The following is a 25,763-nucleotide window of genomic DNA, read 5'->3' on the forward strand; positions in this document are numbered from 1 at the left end:
TCCTGACACGAGCATTGGATTCAAAAGGGAAGTTCAAGTCGGAACTTGAGACTTCAAAAATAAGAATATACAAAAAGGAAAATCCGAGTCGGAACCCGGTTTTTTTAAATACAAGAAAGAAAGTGAGAATCGGGTTCAAAAACTCGAATTCTCAAAACAAAGAATTATCCAACACGAGCGTTGGATTCAAAAGGAAGTTCAAGTCGGAACTTGAGACTTCAAAAATAAGAATATACAAAAAGGAAAATCCGAGTCGGAACCCGGTTTTTTTAAATACAAGAAAGAAAGTGAGAATCGGGTTCGAAAACTCGAATTCTCAAAACAAAGAATTATCCAACACGAGCGTTGGATTCAAAAGGAAGTTCAAGTCGGAACTTGAGACTTCAAAAATAAGAATATACAAAAAGGAAAATCCGAGTCGGAACCCGGTTTTTAAATACAAGAAAGAAAGTGAGAATCGGGTTCGAAAACTCGAATTCTCAAAACAAAGAATTATCCAACACGAGTGTTGGATTCAAAAGGAAGTTCAAGTCGGAACTTGAGACTTCAAAAATAAGAATATACAAAAAGGAAAATCCGAGTGGGAACCCGGTTTTTAAATACAAGAAAGAAAGTGAGAATCGGGTTCAAAAACTCGAATTCTCAAAACAAAGAATTATCCAACACGAGCGTTGGATTCAAAAGGAAGTTCAAGTCAGAACTTGAGACTTCAAAAATAAGAATATACAAAAAGGAAAATCCGAGTCGGAACCCGGTTTTTTTTAAATACAAGAAAGAAAGTGAGAATCGGGTTCGAAAACTCGAATTCTCAAAACAAAGAATTATCCAACACGAGCGTTGGATTCAAAAGGAAGTTCAAGTCGGAACTTGAGACTTCAAAAATAAGAATATACAAAAAGGAAAATCCGAGTCGGAACCCGGTTTTTAAATACAAGAAAGAAAGTGAGAATTGGGTTCAAAAACTCGAATTCTCAAAATAAAGAATTATCCAACACGAGTGTTGGATTCAAAAGGAAGTTCAAGTCAGAACTTGAGACTTCAAAAATAAGAATATACAAAAAGGAAAATCCGAGTCGGAACCCGGTTTTTAAATACAAGAAAGAAAGTGAGAATCAGGTTCGAAAACTCGAATTCTGAAAACAAAGAATTATCCAACACGAGCGTTGGATTCAAAAGGAAGTTCAAGTCGGAACTTGAGACTTCAAAAATAAGAATATACAAAAAGGAAAATCTGAGTCGGAACCCGGTTGAGAAGGAGATAATTCCTACCCAAGAGTCGAATTGAAAGGATTGACAAAAAGCATGAATAGATTCCGCCGATTACAAAGATTTATTCAAGACTCTTGACCCAAGATGGTCTGAACTTTGATTACTTCAGGATTTTCCCCTATCCTGGAGAAGAATGAATAAAAGATTGATATGAATTGAAGAGTTTATGGGAAGTAGTTCAGGTTTTATCCCTTAACCTGAAAGGGATATAAAATAAAAGATCGATAAAATTTAAAAGTTTGATAAAAACTTGATAAAAACTTGACAAAATGAACAAATCGATGAAAATTCAATTAAATTGGAAAATGAAATAGATGCCAAATAAAAATAGATCAACTAAAAAATTGACAAGTTTTTCAGAAAAAAAGTTTGTTTAATCCTGCCTGCATATGACGAAGGAAGACATGTATAGATCAAAAATAAAAATGCCCCAGTATCAGGGAGAAGATGTGAGAAAAAATCGTCGCTTTATTGAGAGAGATTTTTGAAGAGTACAAAAGGCTAGGAATTTAAGTGTAAAATCTCTTCAAATGTAAGGCATTAATAGGATCTGGCAGTTCCGCTCCATCTGCATTGATCAGACGGTAGGAATTACGGGGCAATGCTTCCTTAACCACATAAGGGCCTTCCCAATTGGGTGACCACTTGCCCTTCGACCGGTGCTTGAGATGAGCCGTCGATCTGAGTACAAGATCATTAACTCAAAATCTTCTCTCAATGACCGATTTGGCGTAGTGCCGAGCTATCCTTTGACGATAGGCTTGAGCGTGCTCTGCTGCCTTGAGTCTTTTCTCGTCTAATAGATCAAGCTGTACCAATCTCTGCTGTTGATACTGATCAAGTGGAAGTTCAGTGAGCGACGCAAATTTGAGTGCGGGCTTCTGAACATGTAGAGGTAACACTACCTCTGTCCCATAAACAAGCTCGGAAGGCATAGCATTGGTTGGGGTCCGAATGGTGGTTCGGTACGCCCAAAGTGCATCGTGCATCTTCTCATGCCAATCACGGCCTGTCTCCACAGTTCTTTCCAGAATGCGGATCAAAATCTTGTTGGTGGCCTCAGCCTGGCCATTCCCTTGGGGATAGTAAGGAGCTGAGAAGTGGTGATGAATCCCAAACTTCGAGCAGAAGGTCTTCTTCTTCTCATTCTTGAAATGGCTGCCATTATCTGACACAATATCATGTGGGACGCCGAAGCGACAGAGAAGATTTTTATGAATAAATGAAACCACGTGTCGGCCTTCTACTGTTCGCAGAGTGACAACTTCGACCCATTTGGTGAAGTATTCTGTGGCTGCGAGGAAGTATTTGTGGCCATTTGATGCAGAAGGAGTGATTGGACCAACTACATCGAAGGCCCACATTGAAAAGGGCCAAGGAGAGACCACGGATTGCAAGTATGTGGCTGGCGCATGAATGGAAGGTGCGTGCATTTGACACTTGACGCATTTCCTTACAAATTGATGGCAATCTTGTTGCATGGTCTTCCAGTAGTACCCTGCACGAATAATCTGCTTGACGAGTGTTTGGTAGCCGACGTGGCCACCACAAATTCCTTCGTGCGCCTCTTGGATAACTTCCATGGCTTCGTCTTTGTCTAAGCATCTGGCATACTCAGAACTGAACCCACGACGGTAGAGAGTATTGGCAAGGATAAAATAGCGGACTGACATGCGTTGAATCGCATGTTGCTCCTTTCTTGGCATTTCTGCTGGAAACTCACCGGTTTCAATAAAGCTTTTGATGTCTTGATACCAAGGCTTTAATTTCTGAGCGGCCTGGTTCACTTGCTCAGCTGGAATGTAGGCAGGTTGATCAAGTCTGCCGATCTCGAAGGAACGACAGGATTCACTGTCTTTAAAAGAAAAAATAGAGCCTAAGCAGGCTAAACCATCGGCTATGTGATTGTATTCCCTCTTGACATGATTGAGCTGAAATTCTTCAAAGTTGCCTATGAGAGCTAAGGCAATCTTCTGATAAGGGATTAACTTTGAATCCTTGACTTGCCATTCAACATTAACTTGGCTGATAACAAGCAATGAGTCGCCGAAGGCGTGTACTCTCTTGACATCAAAGCTTTGCAAAATTTTGAGGCCTTGTATTAGAGCTTCATACTCGGCCATGTTATGAGTACATTGGAAATTGAGCTTGAGGGAATAAGGGAGCATCTCCTTTTCAGGAGTGATCAACAAAATCCCAATCCCTATGCCAGACATATTTCTGGCTCCATCAAAGAATAGAGTCCAGAGTGGAGATTCCTGAACACTGCAGATGCGATCGTCAGGAAAATCATCTTCTGCCTTGATCTCTTCTGTCAACGAGAAATCTGCCAACTGATCTGCGATGGACTGACCCTTGACTAACTTCTGAGAAACATATTCCAAGTCATACTGCATCAGGAGGACTTGCCATTTCGCAATCCGCCCAGTAAGAAAAGGCTGCTCAAGGATGTACTTGAGAGGATTGAGCCTTGACAAAATTTTGATTTTTGATGCCATTAGATAATGTCTCAGCTTCTGACACATCCACACTAAGGCTAGACATGTCTTTTCCATCTGAGAATATCTCTTCTCGTAATCGATGAAGGTCTTGCTGATGTAGTAGATGGCATGCTCTATCTGGCTGCCTTCCTCATACTGCGCAAGAAATCCGCCACAAGCATTGTGGTTGACAGAAATATATAAGAGCAGTGGCTTTCCAAGTTCGGGTGGCTTCAGAACTGGTGGATTGAGAAGGTACTGCTTGATGCGCTCAAATGAGAACTGACATTCTGGTCCCCACTTGAATTTCACTTCTTTTCTTAATAAGTGATTGAAGGGCTCGCATCTCATGGCCAGGTTGGAGATGAAGCGCCGTATAGACTGAATGCGACCTTGAAGGCTTCGCAGTTCTTTGAGGTTGGTGGGAGGCGGCATGTCAATGATCGCCTTTGCCTTGGCAGGATCCACCTATATGCCTTTCTTGCTGATCATGTAGCCAAGCAGCTTGCCTGACTCTACCCCGAAGACACATTTCTGCGGATTGAGTCGTAATTTGTAGAGGATAAGTCTTTTGAAGACTTGGCCGAGAGCATCGAGATGATCCTCTCCTTCTTTAGATTTGACCAGGATGTCATTCACGTAGGCATCCATGTTCTTGTGCATCTGGTCATGGAAGATCACTGCCATAGCCCTCTGATAGGTTGCCCCAGCATTCTTGAGTCCAAACGGCATGACTGTATAACAAAAGGTACCCCAAGGCGTGGTAAAAGAAGTTTTGGATTGGTCTCGAGCGGCCAATTTGATTTGATTGTAACCCGAGTATCCATCCATGAAGGAGAACATGGCATGGCCTGCCGTGCTATCGATCAGAAGATCGATGTTGGGGAGTGGATAATCATCTTTCGGGGTTGCTTTGTTCAGATCTCTAAAGTCAATACAAATCCGAACTTTGCCGTTCTTTTTGGGGACTGCCACAATGTTCGCCAACCAATCTGGGTACTCAATAGTCTGAATGAATCCTGCTTTTAATAACTCTTCAAGTCCTTCTTTAACTTGTGGTGCCACTCGAGGATCCATTTTTCTGAGTTTCTGTTTGATTGGTTTGCAATCCGGCTTCAACATAAGGCGATGCTCGACTAACTTGGAATCTAAACCTGGCATATCTTCATAAGTCCAAGCGAAGACTTCCTGATGCTGTTTGAGGAAGTAGATGAGCCTTTCCTTCTCATCTAAACTTAGACTGGAACCAATTTTGAGGATTCTTGGATCATCTTCTGAACCAATATTGACATCCTCTGTTGGATCCTGAACCAACGGCGATGGTTTATCCTGCTTCTGAATGCTGGCAAATTCTGGCAAATCTTGAATCGTTGAGTCGAATTCTGCCAATTCTTCAATCTGCTCTATCATTTTGCTGACTTCTGCCCCTACCTTCGCTTTGCATGCTCTGGCTGGTTTATTTTGGAAAAGGTTGGTATTGATGACGAGCCTTTTGAAAGATTTAGGAGCCATGATCCCGGCGATCCTGTAAGTGAAAAGGAGGCTTTTGAGAAAAAGGTAAAATATCCGAAAAATAACCTTTTGTACAGAGATAGAGAATGATAACATAAATAAGGATATAAGCAGAGGATTTGTGTACACCAAGATGAACAGAGCAAACAAACTTTTCATTGATTAAGTAAATTTTGAGATTTACAAGCGACTGTTTGAGAAAAGGAAAGAAATTGGGGCGGATCTTGCCCTTACAAGATGACAAAAAGGAAAGAGAACAGAAAACACTGGCATTGTCTTCATTACTGAGCTCCCTTGACGAAGATGGTCTTTCTGCCGGATGACTGACCTGTGAAACCCAAGCCTGTGCCGGTGACATGCTAAACAGGGATGATCGGCTCCAGATTGCCGTCTTCATTTTTGCCTAGGCCCCTGAAAGGCTGATAACCGTGCTTCATTAGGAGATCAAATCCTTTCCTTGATTTTGAAAATTGAGGAAACAGAGGGTGATCTTTAAATGAAGTGCAATCGAGGCATCCTCCTAGCTTGAAGAAGCGAGGTCCCTGCCACTGGACAACTGCGGTGACATTTTCTGTAGACTGGATTTCTCTCAAATTTAGCATATCCAGACTTTCACTTAGATCAATCTCTTTCGGCTTCCCGGATGCTCGGGATGTCGGCAGTGAAAGTGGGACGGGGAATCATCGGCTGCGGGAGTCGCTCTTCCGGATCCTCTCCTAGTACCGTAGTGATCATGCCTCCCTTCGACCACTTGATACATTGGTGCAAAGTTGATGGGACAACATTGGCATTGTGAATCCAAGTGCGCCCAAGTAGTAGGTTGTACGTAGGTGGCACATTTACTACATGAAACAGGACCGTATGCACCGAATAGTTGATAAAAATTTCGAGAAATATCTTCCCCTTGGCTGGCTGGCCGTGGTTGTCAAAACCATAGATCGTGATCGGATCCGGGGTATATTCATCCTCTTTTAATCCCAAAGCCTTGGCTGTCATCTCTGGACAGATATTTAGGCTGCTGCCCCCGTCGACTAGCACGTGAGGGACTGTCATGCCCCTGGTTCACACCACTATATATAGGGCATTATTATGAAACGAATGAGGCTTTAGCAAATCCTCATCAGAAAAAGTGATCGGTGCATTTGTCATGGCCTGATTGACGATTTGAGCCATGTCTTGCGGAGTTGTGCTAGGCTTGACCTTGATCTTTCTGAGAAGATCTTCTAGCACTTGCTGGTGCTCAGATGAAGCGTGAGTCAGGTCCAAGATAGAGATGTTGGATAATGCAGTAATCGGCTTCTGAACTGACCCTGAAGCCTCTTCTTTCTTGATAAATTGCTTCGGGATCCTGGGGACCACTTTGGTCGTTGCCTTTGTTGGTTTGCTGGAAAATATGGTGATATCCGCCCTCTTGACGGAAGACTGTGCCTGGCGAAGGACGAGGACCTGATGTTGATCCTGACTGTCCTGCCTGGAACATGGTTGGATACTGCCTTGCAAAGAGAATGCTTGCTCTGAGACGACCAAAGTTGAATGTTTAGGGAATGGTTTGGACAAGACTTCTGGCTGCGGCTCATCCTCGTCCTCAATTAGCATGTTCTTGTCAATACAATCCTGAATGATGTTTTTGAGGACAAAACAGTGCTCGGTGTCATGTCCCACAGTCCGGTGGAATTTGCAGAATTTATCTGTCCATTTACCTATAACGACGGGAGGGTCCGCCACCTTGGGGAGCTTAATCATTCCTTTCGACATCATATATTCTAAGATGTCTTCGCGGGACTGTTCTAAGGCTGAGAACTCCCGATCATAACTCCAACCTTCGTGCTTTGGCTTTTCTGGCTGCTTTGCTTCTGGCTGGGGCACTGGTTGGACGGGCTTAACAAATTTTCCCTTCTGGGCTGCCAAGTTTGTCCTTTCGGCCCTGGGATGTCCTGAGTTCTTGCTACGATTCTTCTTGCTTTTCTTTTTGCTAGAGCTACTGCTGTTGTCGGAAAAATCTGTGGAATAAGCGACATGATCCTTTTTCTTCTGCTCAGGGTTTCCTCGGACGAAAGGGTAACCCTCGTACAGGCCATTATCCAGGCCGGTCTCGAGCCACTCGGCTCTCTCAATCAGTTTGATGAATGACTTAGCGGGCGATGTGGAAATGAGGTTCCTCAGAGGCTGAGCAAAATTATTCAGAATAATCTGCAGGGTGTGCTCCTCCGGGATGAGAACCTTCATTCTGTTACAGGTGCTTCTCCACCTGTGGATGAATTCACTGGCTTTCTCATTCTCCATCTATTTTAAATTGTACAGATGATTGAGGGTTGGTGAGGCTTCAACATTAAACATGAAGCGCTCAATGAACAAGTTGACGACTTTATCGAACTCTCGTAGTTCGATAGGATTAATGTGGTCTGCATACCACCTGGCTGCTACCCCTTCTAGGCTGCGAGGAAAGCAGATGAATAACGCCCGATTATCTTTCCTGAAGCGGCCGCATTCGGCATAAAAGGTGGCCAAATGAGCCTTGGGGTTGCTAGTTCCGTCAAATTTAAGGAACTTGCGAGGGAGATTCTCCAAATTGTCATCCTCGTCCAGACCATGATAAAAGTCTTCACCGGAGTAGGTCTGCTTGCCCTTGCTTTTAGCCTGAATATCCTTGATAGCCCGATTCATTTCTTTCATCTGCTCCTGCATCGGGTCATTAGTCGGGACGGGCTTATTGATTGATTCGGGCTCTGCAACGGTCTTTGCAAACTGCGGTGAGGGATTCTGATAAGCAAACTGTTCTTCCTCTTCCGATTCCTCTTCTACTGATTCTGCTTCTTCAGAAGTGGTGTCAGGCTGTACTTTCTTTCTAACAATCTTGACTGGCTTCTTTACAGCCTTCTTCTTTGGCTTGCTTTTTTGAGCAACTTCTTTCTGACTAGCCTCGGCCTGCTCAGCCATCATTTTGGTCATCATTCTTTTGAACAAATTATATATGGCTGGATCTATATCATCTGCTTGATTCTGATTCTGTCCCCTGACTGATTTGGGGGAATCCATCCTTCCGGCCTCACTGTCGCTGTGTTGAGGAACTGTTTCTTTTCCTGCCCTTGTTACGACCATTTTGCAAATGCCAGTGATTTCCTGCTGAAGGTGAAAAGAATGATTAGGGTTTGGAGGAAATTTTTGGAAATGCGATTTCTTTTAGGAAAAGACATGAGGGAAGGAATTGACAAAATTTTGCAATGATCGCGTCATCCTTTTATGGTGACAAAATGCGCCTTATGACCTAGGCGAGGTCGTCTGTCATGACGAGGGATAAAAGAATAGACCAAATGGGTCTCATCACTGGGGATGAATCCGTAACTCTATGAAAAATAAGATTTAGCCATAAAAGTTTTTTTTTATCAGAATAAAAGCTTGCATTTTCATTGATGACGAAATTTAAATACAAAGAGAAGGTGGGCAGACAGTTTGCCACCATTCTCGATACTCTGATGATACATTAGGACCAGGAAATATAGACAAAGGAATAAAGGAGTCCCAAGTGTATTTGGCGACGTGGTATGCTCCAGACCACTGATCCGACTGTAGATCAAACTCTGGCATGCGGCCTGTCGGGAAGCGAGTGTTGGCACGAACCTGCCGCTGCGAAAACTGTCTGAGACATCTCTCTGGCTGATAGTCTACGCAGAAGAAAGGGCCGAGCAGTTTGTAACGCTTGTCACGAGCATAGGTGTAGCGAGGAACGGTCTCTCTTCTGTTGAAGAAGTCCCAAACGATTTCCTCCTGATGCAGTTTCTCGATCAAAGCTCGGCATTGAATGGCTGACTTCGGCTGCTTGTTGCTGAATCTGAATGAACTGGCTTTTGACGGCACATGTCGCAGGAACCACGACTGCAAGGCGTACGTGCACCCTTCCACCAAAATGGTCTCTTCGAGGGCGAAACGAGCTAAACCTCTGTAGAGAAAAGCTAGAGCTTCCATGGATATTGAAAGCTGACGGGTCTGCTTGCTTCCCCATCTTCGAAAGAGCTGGGCGACTCTGATATCGATGAAATTCTGACCATCCTGAAAGAATGCCAGCCCTACTGTGCATAGGACCATGGCATGTTGGATTCTTTCTTTCGCTGCCCGAGATAAGGTATCGACTTCTTCGTAGGCCCCATATTTGTTGTAGAGTTCGAACAGGTCGATGAACTGACTTCCGCTGATCTCTGTGAGAGGCCAGGATCTGCTCTCTGTAGCTCTGGCCAATGCTTCTCGAACATCTACCCCTTTGACATTGATCAAGAATTGCTGCTCGACTGGATCATCTGGCTGACCAGCTGGTTCTGGCAATCTCATGATATTATTGAATTCGTCCATTAGCATAGTCATCTCTCCCCACGGAAACCAAAACGTGCAGGTACGCGGATTCCATCGCTCTGCCATAGCTTGAATCAGACTGTCGTTGATGGTTCGCTTGCCTACTGCCGATGCCATTTCCAATCCACAATCATCCAAGTGGTCTGGGAACATACACGAGAAGGCGGTGAACCAAGAATAGTACCACCGAGGGAAGAAGGTACGAGACTGGATGACCCGATGATCTGGGGTTCCATCCCTTATTTGATAGAAGACATGATCCCAAGGAAAGATAGCATCGGGAGATTCGGATGCCATCGGAGTGATACTGAGGCAAAAGGGAAGAAAAGAGTCAGATAGAATGCAGGACTTACGGATAGACTTTTGATGATGGAAAAAAGGATAGACACAAATCCTGGAAATTTTTGAAAGATCAAGGGGCTCAGGAAAAGACTTTCCAGGGTTTTTAAGGAAAATTTTGACACAAAAGAGAAAAGAATGTAGGTAAAAGGAAAAGTATACACCTAGTGTTTTGGAAAATAGAGGAAAAATTTTGAATAGTACACCCAGGGTTTAAAAGAGGTTGATATACATAGGAGAACACAAGGAAAACATCGCATAATCATAGCTGCACAAACAAGGATGCACACACAGCACTCCCTAAAGGCTGACTCTATATGCAATATTTGAAACAGCTTGTAGGACCTTAATCCTAACTCTATGGTTTAGATCATCTGATTCCAATCAAGGTATGCCGATATACTCAAGCCGAAGCTCGAAGTACGTGGCATATAAGATATTTCTCCGGTTCTAAGGTAAGGGCTTCCCAACATCCTTGAGCACCTATCGATATACCTCGGACTATGGCCCTTAGGTACGTGGAAGGGGGGCGCGAACCCAAATAAGTGGTCCAGTTGTGAGGCTCTCTCCCAAACTATGGTTCAGTGAGACAGCCCAACAACGTGAAGACCGGGACAATATAGGTAGGGATGTTTTCAAAATATGATCAACATGCAATAAAATCAGAAGGCTCTAATGCAAGTCCTAAGGAGATAGATTTAAATAAGGAGGAACATACACTTGCATACATTGTTTGCATTCAATCCCTAGAATTGAGGAGAGTTGTATTTAAGACCTAAGTCTAATGTGATCATGGGATAATCTCCTCAATATAGTCCTACCAAACCATACTTAGATCCTATATGCAATGATGCCAGCTTAGGACAGAGTCTAGGCTCCTAAGGTTTGCATGGAAATGTAGCTGACATATGTTAGAATAAAGACTTAGAAAATATTAAAGCAAAGCAAAGGCATAGATCCAACCGGACGAAGACGGGTCCCATCTCGGTCGCCAAAACTGTGATCATCGCAAAATTTTTTCTCTCGTAATATTCTCTCTCTTCCTTCTCTATCCTCTATTTTTCTCCTTTTTGAAGGGAGAAGAATAAAAGAAAGAAAAGAGAAAGAGAAGAGAAAAAGAAAGAAAGAAAGAAAGAAAGAAAGAAAGAAGAGGAGGAACTCTTTTGCGGGTTTTCACTTGACCTTTATTTGAAAAATATTTAGAAATTTAACTCGCCTCCGTTTTTGAAAATATTGCGGGAAAAGTGGAGAGACGGGATTCGCTCGTCGGTACGAGGTTCGACCGTTCCTGGCGCCTTTACCAGGGGTAATCGAACCAAGGATCGAATCTATGCCTTTTGCTTTGCCTAAATATAATCTAAGAAGTTTATTCTAACTCTAAATGCACAATGAAAAATGCAAAGATATATGCTCCTTTTGAAAATGTTTTGAAGAAATCCCAAGTGAATCCGATAAAGTGAAGAAATGTTTTCTAACTTAGAACTTAAGATTAAAGTTCTAAGTTTTTAGAATAATCAGGAGCTTGGAAAAATAAAGCTGGAATTTGAAAATTGATCTTGGAGTCTTGAAATAAAAAGAGAATGAAGGAAATTTTCAAAGTCATAAATGGACTTTGAATTTAGAAGTTTGAACTTGGATGAGTATTTGGAATGGAATTGGGACATGAAGTTGGAGATCCAAGATAGGGTTGGGCCCTGGATCCTAAGAGGGAATTGGATCTGAAGTCTGAGATCTAAAGTAGAATTGGATTCTGGATCCTAGAATGGATTTGGATCTAAAGTCCGAGATCCGAGGTGAATTGGATTCTGGATCCTAAAATGGATTTGGATCTAAAGTCTGAAATCCAAAGTAGAGTTGGATTCTGGATCCTAAGAATTGGAATTTGGAGCTGAATCTGAGATCCAAAGTAGAGTTGGACTCTGGATCCTAAACAGAATGGGATCCAAGCTTTGGAATCCAAGATGGATTTAGGTTCTGGATCCTAAAATGGAGTGGATCTGAAGTCTGAGATCCGAATGTAGAATGATGATCTGGATCCTAAGAGAAATTTTGGATCTATGATTGGAGATCCAAAGGGGAATAAGGATTTGGATCCTAAATGGAATTTGGATCCGTGATTGGAGATCCAAAGCGGAATAGAGTTTTACACTTGGAAATCTGGATTCAAGTTGAGATTAACTTTGTATTTTGGGTTTTGAAAGTCCAAATGAGACTTTTTGAAGATGGATCTGGGTTTTGAAAACCCAGATTGAACTTAGGAATGTTTTGGATTTTGAGATTCAAAGTCAATCTCAACTTTGGTTTAAAACTTGAAGAAAACTTGATTTTGAATCAGAGGATGAATCAGAAATTTCAAAGTTTAAATTGAACTTTGAAATTGGATTTTGAATTGAGTTGGAATTTTGGAATTTCAAAAATTGATTTGAGAATTTATAAATGAACTTCAAAGTCAATTTGGACTTTGAATTTGGAGCTTGAATTTGGAGTGAATCAAGAATATAAAGATTGAATTTTGAAATTTCAAAGTCAAATTGGACTTTGAGATTGAAAAAATTGAAATAGAATTTGAAAATGAAAAGATGAATTGGTTTTTACAAGAATTGAAGGTTGATTGAAGAGGATATTACTTGGGGTTTTGAAAAAGAAATTTTGAAAATATGATGCAGTTCTATCCTGAATGATGAATGGATTTGAAGAATTTTGAATTTGGTTTTTGAAAAGCTATTCCATTCTTTAAATGAGTTAAAATAAGATTGAAGATATAATACATCCTTGACTATGGTCATTGAATGTATTATATAATAATCTATATTTAAGCTCAGGTGAAGAATGAAACACATTTGGTGCTTTTATAGAATTTAAAATGAAATTAACTCTCAATATACCCTGACTATGGCCATTGGTATATATTTTGAATTAATTTTAAGTTAAATTCTGGTAAAAGAAGAAAATATTTAAGGAAAATATGATGAGTTTTGAAAATGGATCCAGTGTGGATCCAGTGTTATTTTGTAAAAGATAAAAATCCTAAGTTTTGTCCACACCCTGACTATGGCCATTGATGTGGATCATCAACTTAGGATTGATTTTACCTCTTACGAAATGGTGCACGTGCCATTCGTGTTTCACCAATGTGAGAATTTGAAAAATAAAGGTAAAGATGTATGAAAGACAAATAATTCATGATATCTACAATGCTCATTCATTCTGTCTAAAGCAGGAAAGGTAAATTCTCATTACATCTAGCTATTACAATCCGAGCTGAAATGAAAATAATGAATTTCTAAGGAAACCAATGTTTCTTGCACATTCTCTGCAGAAATAGAATTAGCATAAGGCAAAGCATAAAGTATGAAAGGAAAGCTGAGGGTTTGTTTTGGAACTAGAATGCATGCTATATGTGCTCATGGAAATAGTGATAATATATATGTAATATGCAAGGGACATGAGATAAAACGTCGAATGAGATACTATGCACATGCGAAAATGGTATACTTAGACTAACTAAAAGGGTGTGTTCACACAGCCTAAATGATAGGCTTGGGTCGACTATGTGAAAAACCTAAGCTGTAATGAAGATATGATACCTAGGTGGATGGATAGAGTGCATGCTGATTGAGAGAGAGAAAAAAAAAAGATGAAATGATGTTTCAGCAGGGTGCTGCTATAACAATGCAGTGGTTATGCAAGTGTGTGAGAGGTTTTGAATGTGTGTAGGTGGAGAAAATGAGGGAACAGTTAAACTTAGTGGAAAGGAGCAAGAGGTAACGACAATCATGGATGCCATGGCTGTGATAGATAGGTATAGCAGGTGTAAAAGGACAGTGGTGTTGTAACAGATGTTTGCTGAATTAGGAGTGTAGGTGATATGCATATGCCGAGGGAAGTGACCATGGGCTGTATTGAAGAGGAGTCTAATGTAACAGGGACAGGTTGTGAAGTAGCGAGGTGGGACAGGTGGATGAAAACAGAGCTACTGTCGTGAATATATGCTGATAAAAAAAATGAGGAAGACAGTGGAAGTGTTCCCTGTGAATGAAGGACCATCTCTCTGCTTACCTAACCTTTCAAGACACATTCATCTTTGTCTTGTATCTCGTCATTGGTGATGGACCCACATATACGCTGTGAAGTTTGAACCTCTCAATGCAAAGGAAATAACTTTCAAACTCATTTCATAGGGCCAGTCTTTACTCCTCCTGTTTCAATTTCCAAGCAGATGGGGTCCTGCAAGGTAATTTATATGACGACTTTGGTGGTGGATCAGCCTTGAACCTGTTGTGAAACTTGCTCCCACTCAATTCAACATTCAAAAGAGCCTTGAGACCAGTATTCAGGGAGCACACATCTAGTGGATGCGAAACTCCACAGATCAAGAGACCTCATGGTTACCGACAGCAGGAAGCACCCTAGGTGGTTCCTTGCTTTCACTGATATCTCTAACAACAAATTTTGGTTACTCTTTAAGGAGCCAAGGGGCAGATTCAATACTATCCTTTTGTTCATTAGATGACCTGTAACTACTATGAATATAATTCAGTATGAAGGATGCAAGAGCAACTAAAATACATACCAGATGTGGCTGATGGAACTCTATGACATTGACGATGGTGCTTGACAGAAAGTGGCATACTACATAACATGATAGTCTACTTTCCTTTCAATAAACGACATGTGGAATATCAGTGTTGGACAAAGTAGAACCAGAAGATCAGCCTTTGTATTAACAATTGACAAATCAACATCTTTCACAGTTAGAAAATCAACCTCTTCTCTTTATCAATCCATACTCCTTGTAAATGAACGAAATCAAGTACCAGTGATTCCACCGAACATCTAAATTTATTACTACTGGGATTTGCTAAGGGATTAACTCTGTAGACAGCCGACAGAAACAAGGTTTTGGGATGCATGAACTGATTCATCGCTAGCAGTCTCCTATGGCTCCTTATTGAATCTTCCCACAGAACATGGCCATAAGGGGACATGTTATGTACATGATAACAGACAAGATATCTGTTGTACCTTCCATGACTTCAAATTTAAGCATCTCTAAACCTTAATTCTTTTAGAAGATTAAAACCAAACATTAACTAGGGAGCCCTAGTTAAAGCCACCAGTTCCTTTCTGAACACATCAATCTTCTCTCAAAGCATCAGTTATGCATAAATATCATCAAATCTCAACAAATTTTTATTCCTACCCCAGAACATTAATTAACATTCACCAGCTGATATATGAATTGGAATCTCATGGAACTAAGCCTCAAAGCAGCCATATGTCAGCAAACCCGTAAGACTGAAGAAGAAACTAATTGTCACCAAAATTCCTAAGAAAACCTCTGTTATTTTAAATCTAAGCCCTTAAAAACCTCTAACAGCAGAGATGTAAGTAGATGGAGATAATGTTGAATAAGAGATGTATTTGCAGAAGATGTAAAAACCCACAAAAGTATATATATATATATATATATCAAATAGCACAGATGCATATATGTAAACAATAGAACGACATGGCATATGCTACTGATCAAAACGGATGATATCATGAAATGAACAGGAATAAAATGCAGTAAAAGCTAACATGGCGTGTTGTGATTCTTTCTCTGCAACACCTTCAGATATGGGAGGCAACACCATACAATGGCTGCACTTCCTGGAACATTTTCACGAAATAGAGCCTTTCACATACACTGGCAAACTTCACTCTTGTCAGCAGGTGACCTTGACGAGCTGGATCTACACAATACAATTAGCTATACTCCATACTCATGTTATTGAGGTTCCGATTTAGCGGATTATGGTGGATGACATGATTAACATGAGGCAATATCCAACAACATGTATAGAAAAGCAAGAAAAGAGAAGGAAAGAAAAAAATAAAATAATGAAATGTATTGAATAAACAGGATGAAATGAAATCAATGCCCACTAAATTGTCCTGTATTGAGTACCATCATCCATCAATAACCAATGCTATACTATCTTCTCAATGCAATGACATTCAAGGCTACCTTAGGTCATGCCCAGGAATGATGATTTCAACAAGCAAATGGAAAGGGATTTGTACAGATGAGAATCAGGGGACGCTGGTTTTGGAAAGCTTGATGGGTTACATTTGCTAGGGTAACTTAGATCAGCTATTGGAAATTCAGCTAAGGTGGATACCCCTCATGACAGATGCGCTATCCAGGGACGAAACTCCAGCAACCATGCTAAAGCTACCAACAGAGCCTGGCCTATGTTAAGAGCATTTAAGGAAACTGAATTCCTTCTGCAGGTGAAGGAGCAACGTCACATCCTATTATCATTTGGCTTAGGACAATTGTGAATGAGACGATTGATTTTTTTTTTTTTTTGAAGAAAAGAAATATCACTCGACTAGGATATGGAAAGTTTACGAACTCGGGACACCCAAAGGTGATGAGACTGAAAGATTACCACAGAAATACACTATCGTAAGTCTGCGGAAATGCAGATCATGAATTTACCCATGGTAACGTAAATGCAAACAATGTAGGGGTAAGTTGAATTAAGGATTTTATCGTGAGCCAATGCTCTGTTTGTGAAATAGACCTTAAGCCTGATTCACACTGAATCTGACTTTCAGTATGTTTTTTTTTTGCCAGCAACGATGAACCCCGAAAATGATTAAATCAAAGCAATTGAATAAAGATCAAAGAAGGGAAATGCTAGGTATAGATGTTGTAACATGCGATGGTGAAGGGAAACCAAATAACGATTATAGGAAGTAAGAAATGATCCTATAAGATTTAAACCATGCATGAATGCGATGATCAAATCGGGATATGGAACAACACAAAGAAATGGAAGAGTAAACAGAAAGGAATATTGATTATAAACTACCGTTCATATTTAAAAAAAAAAAATGTTGGAATCGCCTGATTCCGGTAACTGTAGCACTTGATGGGTCGATACTGCAGTAGACAGACCAACATCATCAATGATGCGTCGATAGTAGATCCGCGACAAGTATATAAAGAGGAGGATGTGAAGAAAAGGGAGGAAAAATCTACCTGATTTACAGAAGTTCTGAAGAACGGGAGAAAGAGGTGCTGATGAAGATTTGAGGATGCTGTTTTGCCTGGTCGAATATTGGTGCCTCTTCTCTGATTGCTGGGATGATCCACCGATTTTCTTTAATTGATGCAGATGAGGACTGTAATTCCCACACTTACTGATATTCGATCGGATGGATTGCTTGGAAATCCTGGGACTGGTGCGGCTTCCTTCAGTTGATGGGAAAGAAGAACAGAGGAAAGAAAGAAAATGGAGAAGAAGAGTCGAAGCGTGGAAAGGGTAGAAGCTGGATTCTCGATGCCGCTTCTCCTTTTGCCTATCCTCTTTATAGAGGGAGAGGGGCTTCTAGAATGTGCGATGCAGTTGGGGATTGATGGCTGAGGAGCTGAAGACATCGATCGGAGGGTCATGAAGGGGCTGATGGGGCGGATGGTTGCGCGATCGTGGAGCTCGGGCGAGAGGGGGGTGGAAGGCCAGCGAGTTCGTTCGTGATGAACGAAGGAGGAAGAAGTTGTTGGAGATCGGATGGTTTGAAGGATGTAGGATGCACATGGGGGGGAGTTCTGGAGGGTTTGGTGGAGGCTTCGTGAAGGAAGAAAGTGGTTAAAGATGAAGGGTTCAGGGTGCTGGTTGATGGAAGAAGAGGATCGGAGGGTGGAGGCCATGGAGGAAGACTCTCCTCCCTCAGAGGCGCCGCCCTCTCCTCTCCTACGCAGGAAAACCCTAAGCCACCAATTTTACGAAAAAGGGCTCTTTTAAAAACAATTTCAAAAAGATGTTTTTCTAAAATGATTTTTTTTTTCAAAAAACGGGTTTTCAAAAACCACTGCAACTTCCTTCATTTACTTTTGATTTTGATTTTTTTTTTGTGTTTTTTTTTTCAATATTTCTATATATTTTTTTATATTTTGGAATGAAAAACTGAGAAACAAAGACTAAACCCTAAAAATTTTTTTTTTTTTGTATTTTTCTAAAAAAAATATTTACAAAGGTATTTTCCTGAGAATTTTAGACTATTTCAGGAAAATTCCTTCAGAAGAATGGGTTTGGACCCAGGTTTTGAGAAGATATTCGAGTTTTGATACTCGAATTCAGAAATATAACGTGATGGATCCAAACGGATATCGGACAAAGTGTCTGAGCTTTTCAAAAAGTTATTTTTGATAATTTTGAGAATTTGATTTAAAATTGGATAATGAAGCTCAGATTTGGATTTTGATGTAGATCCGGATCCGAATATTGAGTCAGCTATATAAAATGAATTTAATTTCAACAAAATTTGAGAAATAATAAAAAAAAAATAGAATTTAGATTTAAAGCCGACTCAATTACCCAAAAGATGGGGGAAAAGGGCAAAAAGGAGATATTTACAACATTTTAAAAAATTTGGGGTGTTCACATATACGTGGTGCTCATTCAGACCCCCGAACACAAACGTGGGATTCAGTGAATCATCGACACCACCCTCTCTACAGGGAGGCCCTGCTATCAAAGGGGCCAAGAAGGGAAGAAGAAAGGAGGGCTTAATGGGCCTGCTCCCTACAAGGTAAAACCCCGTGTGGGGTCATTGATACCAGGGACAAACTCAAATACTTTTATTAAGGGGGGGGGGCACGCGGGGGAGCCGAAACATAAAAAAGATATTTCATTTTTCTTTGGTGGGCCTAGAATTTTTTTTTAAGAATGTTGGGAGTATCCAGGTAAGAGCCTAATGTTGGTCCGTCTTTGACTGACACCCTAGCCCTTAGAGATCCTATTAGTTAAAGGCACCTGCACATCCTGTGGGAGTCGAACTTGGGATGAAGTGGTTAAGACCTTCTCTCCATCGTCGCTGCCACTCAAGCGAGTCGGGCGAGTGTGTCTTTGATTATTGTTTAAGAATGTCTAGCGCTCCTTTTTTGGTTTCTGAGATATTGTTATGTCATACTGACGTACTGATAGTTATGGAATAATAACGAATTTTAATTTTTATATGATAATAAAGTCATTGGTCATTGATCATTGATACAAACAATAAATTTAATTACAATGTCCCTTAAATATCTTGGTAAGGTGAACCAATCATTCCATGAGCATCGTGCCTTCTCATATGCCACATTAACACTGCACTATAGTTAGCTGGAGAGTTCGACTTTTGCATCATGCTGCTCTGCATTCTTACCCATGGAAGGAAAAATTGATGTTTGATCTTGTTGCTCCTTGGAGTTATTGGCACTGGATGAAGTAATGAATGCAAAAGGGGATTGCTTCGTCCATTGTCTGAGGTCACAAACCCTCTGTTTCAGCTTCTGCTTGCCATGGCCGTTGAGTGGATGAGTTCTATTCTTGGTGATGGCTATGGCAACGTCGTTGGGGAATAAAGAGCGCCAGAGGAATGCATGCAACAGAGTCAGAATGAGCAGTGCTGAAACCATGGCCGAAGACAACAACGACAGTGCCACTACTAATCCCTTGCTTATCACGCTTGGCTCTTGCTCTGCATACTTTATGGTGGCCAATGACGCTGTGGTCATAGGGAACGTGTAGGACCACCAAGCCATAGAGAACCTGCAAAGGCAAAAAGCAATGTATATATATTTTTCACATTGAAACTCAGGCATAACAAACAGACTACAGTAATGGGAAGCTTCTTGCTACATGGAGAAACTTGCTTGGGTAGAGCCAAAAACTCCTTGCTTTCTCCAAAGGAGAAAAAGCTTTGAGAAACTTGATTTCAAAATATGAAAAACTTAATTCGCTTTAAGCCTTGTTTGGAATCTTTCATTCTGTGCTAGCAAAGGATGCAGTTATGGAATCCCTTAAATTTTTGGTTTTAGCAAATCCACATGATTGTTTGGGATAAGTGAAATAGTTCAGCTAAGGATTTACCACTTTCACTTGTGCAGCTGTTTGTAATGCAACTGAAAAGTTGAAATTATAATGGGAAAGCTGTCAGAGTCGGCACGGAACTATTGAAAACTTGTCTACTTGCAAGACTCTCGGTTCTATTGATTCATTCACACGGACAGTTTGTTGCTAAGCTCTCCTATCCACCCACCCTTAAAGGATATAGGCACGTTCAACACCTCCACATAAAAATGTGGGGAAAGACATGGTCATACAAGTACTAGCTAGCTTGATGTGGGAATGCATTGGACATGGTTCCGAGAACTACTGTTCAAAATGCGAATAAAAAAATATGTCTGAAAGATTTAAATGAATTAGAGAGGGATTGACCTAGAAGCGGATCCAGGTCAACCTGATCTCGTAAGCACTGATTTTATAAGGATTTCGATCTGGGCCGGCTGATCTCAATTGGATCCATATCCTTCCCAAACCGAGCAAAGTAAAAGTGAGGTTGGGTTGGAGAGAAAAAAAGGAAAAGGAGGCCCTATTACCTGAACCCCCTGAAAAAATTGATCCGAACCACCAGGGAGGCGTATAGGAAGAGGGCGAGGAAGTAGCAGATCCGGGAGAAGCTGTCGAACTCGCCGTAGATGGCCTCCCAGGCGATGCTAGCGGCGCAGGGGGTGGCGATGAACATGGAGTAGACAGGGTGCAGCTCCTTAGGCAATGCCTCGCTCGTGGGGAGCCTCTGGTAGAGCGTCACGAAGACGACGAAGTAGTGGGCGATCCCCACGGCCCAGAAGAACTTGCCCGCCTCCTTCCACCCGACCTTCGCGGCCAGCACTGCCCCGACGAAGTTGCCGATGACCGAGAGGTGCGACGACGGGTTGGCCACCTTGCAGAGACGGCGCTTCCCCCCGGACAGCCACTGCCCGTAGATCTTGAGCTCCAGCGCCAGGATGGGCGCCATGAAGGCGCACCACAGGGTGGGTGAGGGCCGCAGGCCGAGCGCCGGAGGCGCTCCAATGGCAAGGAACATGCAGACGATCCAGGGCGCGAAGAAGAAGTTGGTCCGCACCGGGTGGTGGAACTCCCTCCTCACGGCCTCCAGGTAGAAGGCGCACTTGAGGGTGTAGGTGGAGAAGACGAGCAGGAGGGAGAGGGCGGCGAGGAGCCAGAGTGCCAGGTTTATGAGAGGGGTGGCGTGGAGGAACCTGGTAGCTGGGCTCGTCGAGAGCGCGGACCAGAGGATAGCCTGGCTGCTCAGGCCAAGGCAGATGCCGAAGCAACCGATGGGGAAGCGCAGCAGGAAGGGCCACCTCTCGTCCATCGGCAGTAGGATGTCTTCGGAATCCTGAATTGCATTGCACCAAGGGTCAATCGACGTCGAGGAGTTATATATGTTAATGTTAATATCATCACTACATTATTAGAATTACCTTGACTTCGTCGAGCTCTGGGCCTCTTAAGGCTGCGAAATACCTGCCGGTGGGAAGGTTCATGTTGATACCTTCTTCTTGAGGTCCTGAAAACTGTTGCTCGTTTTCTCTTTTGACGGGAAGGAGGGTGTTCTGCCGGTGAAGGCCGCCTTTAGTCCGGAACATGCTGAAATCTCCCCTTTTCTGATCGTGGCTACCGAGCTTGCCGCTATGGTTAGTAGCACCGAACCCTCCCAAACTCCTACCGCTCCTCAAGAGAACCCTTCCATCTCTAGCTCTTGATCTCTCTCTCTTCAAAGCAGCGAATCCAGTCTCCAGCGACACCTGCCTGCTAAAATTCCGCCCTAGCTTCTTCATACCTCCGCCAGGGATTTCAGGTAAATTCATGGGCTTTTCGTCATCGGATGCTTCCGCTTGGGGAAATATCTGACGGATATCCACAGCGTCGTCTTCTTCGTAGCTGGTGGGGCGGGAATTCGCCATGATTTTCTCCATTTTCTACAGTTGTTCAGAACGATCTTCTGCTGAATTTGCAGCTACGAACAAGGAGAAGAGATGATTAATTGACTCTTATTTACACGACTTGGTTCGGTTAGTGTTTTTTCTTCTTCCTTTTTCAACGTGTGGTGCAGAGGCACAAGCTTTTGGGATTTGTCACGAGATGAAGGCATGCACCACCCCCCTTTTTGTTTATGGGGGGCTTTTGTGATGTAGAAAGCTTTTGCTTCTAGTTGTCAGGGAGCGTGTGGTTGGTCCTTGGGTGAAGTACTGTCTTTCAAAGGTAACCTATTGGACCTCACTTGAAAAGGACATGACTCCACTTTTCTCGTTTTGGACTTTTGGTCATATTTGAGTTTCACGAGAAACAGGACATAAGTTCACGAACCGAGTGCTTATTACGCTGGTTGGATTCAAGTACTTTATTCTTACCTTCGTCATGTTTCATGCTGATTCATTCATCTCTTAAAGCTACTCAATATCCGTTAGAGAATGTAACCATACACATCAAAAGCACAGGTTAACTTGGTTTGGCTGTTCAACCTACATCCACAAAAAAAATAGTCACTCTATCTCAAATTCTATTTACCCACTCTTGATTACACAATATATAGAAAACTAGTAACAACAATAATAACAATTACTCAAGATAAACGATATCTCCATCTAGAGAAAACAGAAAACAACCCACAACATAATAATCTTGCATGATGCAGTTGCCTATGTTGGCTTCATATTTTTTGAAAATTGAATTCTTACCATAACAACATTTGCTGACGAATACCTTAAAACCATGTAGCAATTTACTAAAGAACATTGCAAATCGTGTAGCGATTTGCTGAAGAACACCATAAATCGCGTAGCGATTTGCTAAAAAACACCGCAAATCACGTATCGATTTACTGAAGGCAACAATCTTTCCCTCAAGTTGGTGCACAGATATCCATCAAGGCCAACTTGAAACTTAGTTTGAGATGATTTTCATAACTTAGGGATTTAGTAAAAATGTCTCCTAACTGCTCTTTACTGCTGACATATGATGTGAATACTTCTTTAGCTTGAATCTTCTCTCTAACAAAATGACAGTCAACTTCTATATGTTTGGTTCTCTCATGAAAAACTGGATTTGCTTCAATATATATTGCAGTCAAGTTGTCACACTTGAGTTCCATCGTTTGAGGGTTTTTGATACCCATATCAAGGATGAGAGCTTTAAACCAAATAAGCTCACATGTACATGCTGCCATGGCTCGATACTCAACCTCAGCACTGGATCTCGCAACAACCAACTATTTTTTTGCTTCTTCAGGTGACCAAATTTTCACCAACAAAAGAACAGAAGCCTGTTGTTGATCTTCTATCATTTGGGACTCTTTCCCAATCTGCATCAGTAAAACCAATTATATCAAGACTCTTATTTCTCTTCATAAGAACCCCTTTGCCAGGAGTCCTTTTAAGATAACAAAGAATTCTATGGGCAACTTCAACACGACTGGAACGAGGTTGATGCATAAACTGATTGATCACACTGACAACATATGTAATATCAGGACGTGTGATAGTCAAATATATTAGCTTTCCCACAAGCCTTTAAAAACTCTCGATGTTGGCAACAATATCTCTTTTATGTTTCTTTAGTTTGCAATTAGTTTTCAAGGGTGTTTCTACAGCTTTAGCACCAATCAAGCCAATATCTTTGAGAAAATCTAACGTATACTTTCTTTGACATAGGAAATGGCCTTTGTTAGAATAAGCGACTTCTATGCCAAGAAAGTACCTTAATTTTCCAAGGTCCTTACTTTCAAATTTGGCATGAAGAATTTCTTTGGTTTTCTGCATCATAGCCTTATTATCTCTTGTCATAATTATATCATCAACATACACAAATAAGATAACAGTGCCCTGTGAAGAATTGTGCACAAACATGGTATAGTCAGTTATACTTCGCTTAAAACCAATTTTGATAAGAACCTCACTGAGCTTGGCAAACCAGGCCCGAGGAGATTTCTTTAGACCGTAAATAGATTTCTGAAGTTTGCACACTTTCCTATGATCACATTTACACCCGTGAGGAGGATCCATATACACTTATTCTTCCAACTCTCCATGTAGAAAAGCATTTTTTACATCCAATTGGAAGATGTCCCACTGCCTATTAGTAGCAACAGATAAAAGAATGCGGATTGGACTCATTTTTGCAATAGGCACAAAAGTTTCTGTGAAGTCAATACCCTCTTTCTAAGTGTATCCCTTTGCTACCAGTTTGGCCTTGTACCTTTCTATGGAGCCATCACTATTGAATTTAATTCTATATAACCATCGACATCCCACATTTTTCTTACCTTCAGGCAATTCAAATAACGTCTAAGTATTGTTTTTAAGTAACACTTTTAGTTCTTCATCCATAGCCAATTTTCACTTATAATCTTCAAGAGCTTCTTTATGACTTAAGGGTTCATGATGGGCAAAGGTTTTGGCAAGGTAAGTTTGATAAAACATGGATAGTTTTGAGAGTTTAAATTGATATTCTATTGAATGGGTTTTAGGAATCTCAGTAGTACAATAGGAGTAATAATCTCTCAGTTTGACAGGAGGCCTAGTAGGACGGGATGACCTTCTCAAATTACTGATCTCTTGATCGATATGAGTCTCATGTACATTCTGACTTGAGTTAGTACTGGTCATGAGATTCATAGGTATAGTATTTTCGTCCGACATGGGTGAGGGCTCAGAATATTGGTCTGGTGGATCAATTTGATTATTAGGACTAGGTGAGATAGGTCCGAATTCAATAAATGGATTGGGTATTGGTAAAAAGGAGTTGGACATATCTGGTTGGTTCTTCCCCTCAGTAGGATACTGGAAATAGGGTTCCTTCTCAAAAAAATTCATGTTCCTTGACACATAAAGCCTTTTTGAGATGGGATCAAAACATTTAAACCCATTTTTTATTGAAGAATATCCAACAAACATGCACTTTATGACTCTTTTCTCAAGCTTGTTGAGGAATTTGTCTTGTATATGCACAAAACACTTACACCCAAAAACTTTCAAATGGTTGATGAATTTTTTTTTATTTCTCAAATTTTCAATAGAGATCTCATTCTCCAGACTAGCACTTGAAATTAGGTTTATGATGTAACAACCAATAGCTATGGCATCAGCTCAATATTGTTGGGGAATGTTAATATGGAACATAAGAGACCTTGCCACATTGAGTAAGTGGTGGTTTTCCCTCTTGGCAACCCCGTTTTGTTGTGGAGTTTCGGCACAAGTAGTTTGAGACATTATAGCTTGCTCAAACATGAAATCACCAAGAACTTCATTAATATAATCTCCTCCATTATTAGATCTCAAATGTTTAATCTTGTGATCATATTGAGTACACACAAGATTATAGAATTTTTTTAAACTTTGGCCACTTCATGTTTATGTTTTAAGAAATACACCTAGGTGACCCGAGATCTATCTTCAATAAATGTGACATAGTATCTAAAACCGAACACAGATTCTATGGGGGCTGGACCCCACACATCAGAATGCAATGATTCAAAAAACTCGCTACTTCTATCTAGAGGTGTTTTGAAACGAAAGCCTGATAGCCTTACCAAATTCATAAGCATCACATGATAGACTATTATTATTCAAATCAGGTAGCAAAGATTTTATAGTCTTAGCATAAATATGTCCAAGGCGGGAGTGCCAAAGGCTATAAGTATTACTTGATTGGGTACTACTAAAAAATGATGTCTTTGGTTGACTGAAAATGTATAGACCGTCCTGTTCGATTCCTCTACCAATCATCCTCTTTGATCTCTTATCCTGAAAAACAACCTCCTTAGAAGAAAAAATAGCCAAACAATCTCGAGACTTAGTAATCTGGCTTATGGATATAAGATTGGCAGCAAGCTTAGGAACAATGCGGACTTTAGAATTGAAATCGCAATTCATAAATTTAACCTTCTTCATGTCGATCATGAGAGAACCGTCGGCAGTATATACTAGTTTTTTTGAGC

At 41.2% G+C, this 25,763-nt stretch overlaps 1 protein-coding gene across 1 annotated transcript; it reads right to left on the reverse strand.

The window, feature by feature from the left end:
* Positions 1-18,929: 18,929 nt before the first annotated feature.
* LOC149828412 (guard cell S-type anion channel SLAC1-like) lies at positions 18,930-21,786 on the reverse strand. The gene is made up of 3 exons (XM_090016837.1): positions 21,250-21,786; positions 20,362-21,164; positions 18,930-19,531 (listed from the first exon to the last, which is right to left on the reverse strand). The coding sequence occupies exons 1-3, from the start codon at positions 21,742-21,744 to the stop codon at positions 19,099-19,101; spliced, it is 1,731 nt and encodes a 576-aa protein (XP_089872963.1). The 5' UTR covers positions 21,745-21,786; the 3' UTR covers positions 18,930-19,098.
* Positions 21,787-25,763: the final 3,977 nt, after the last annotated feature.

This window comes from Nuphar pumila, chromosome 9, assembly GCF_984573655.1.
Source record: "Nuphar pumila chromosome 9, dmNupPumi1.hap1.1, whole genome shotgun sequence".
Lineage (NCBI taxonomy): Eukaryota > Viridiplantae > Streptophyta > Magnoliopsida > Nymphaeales > Nymphaeaceae > Nuphar > Nuphar pumila.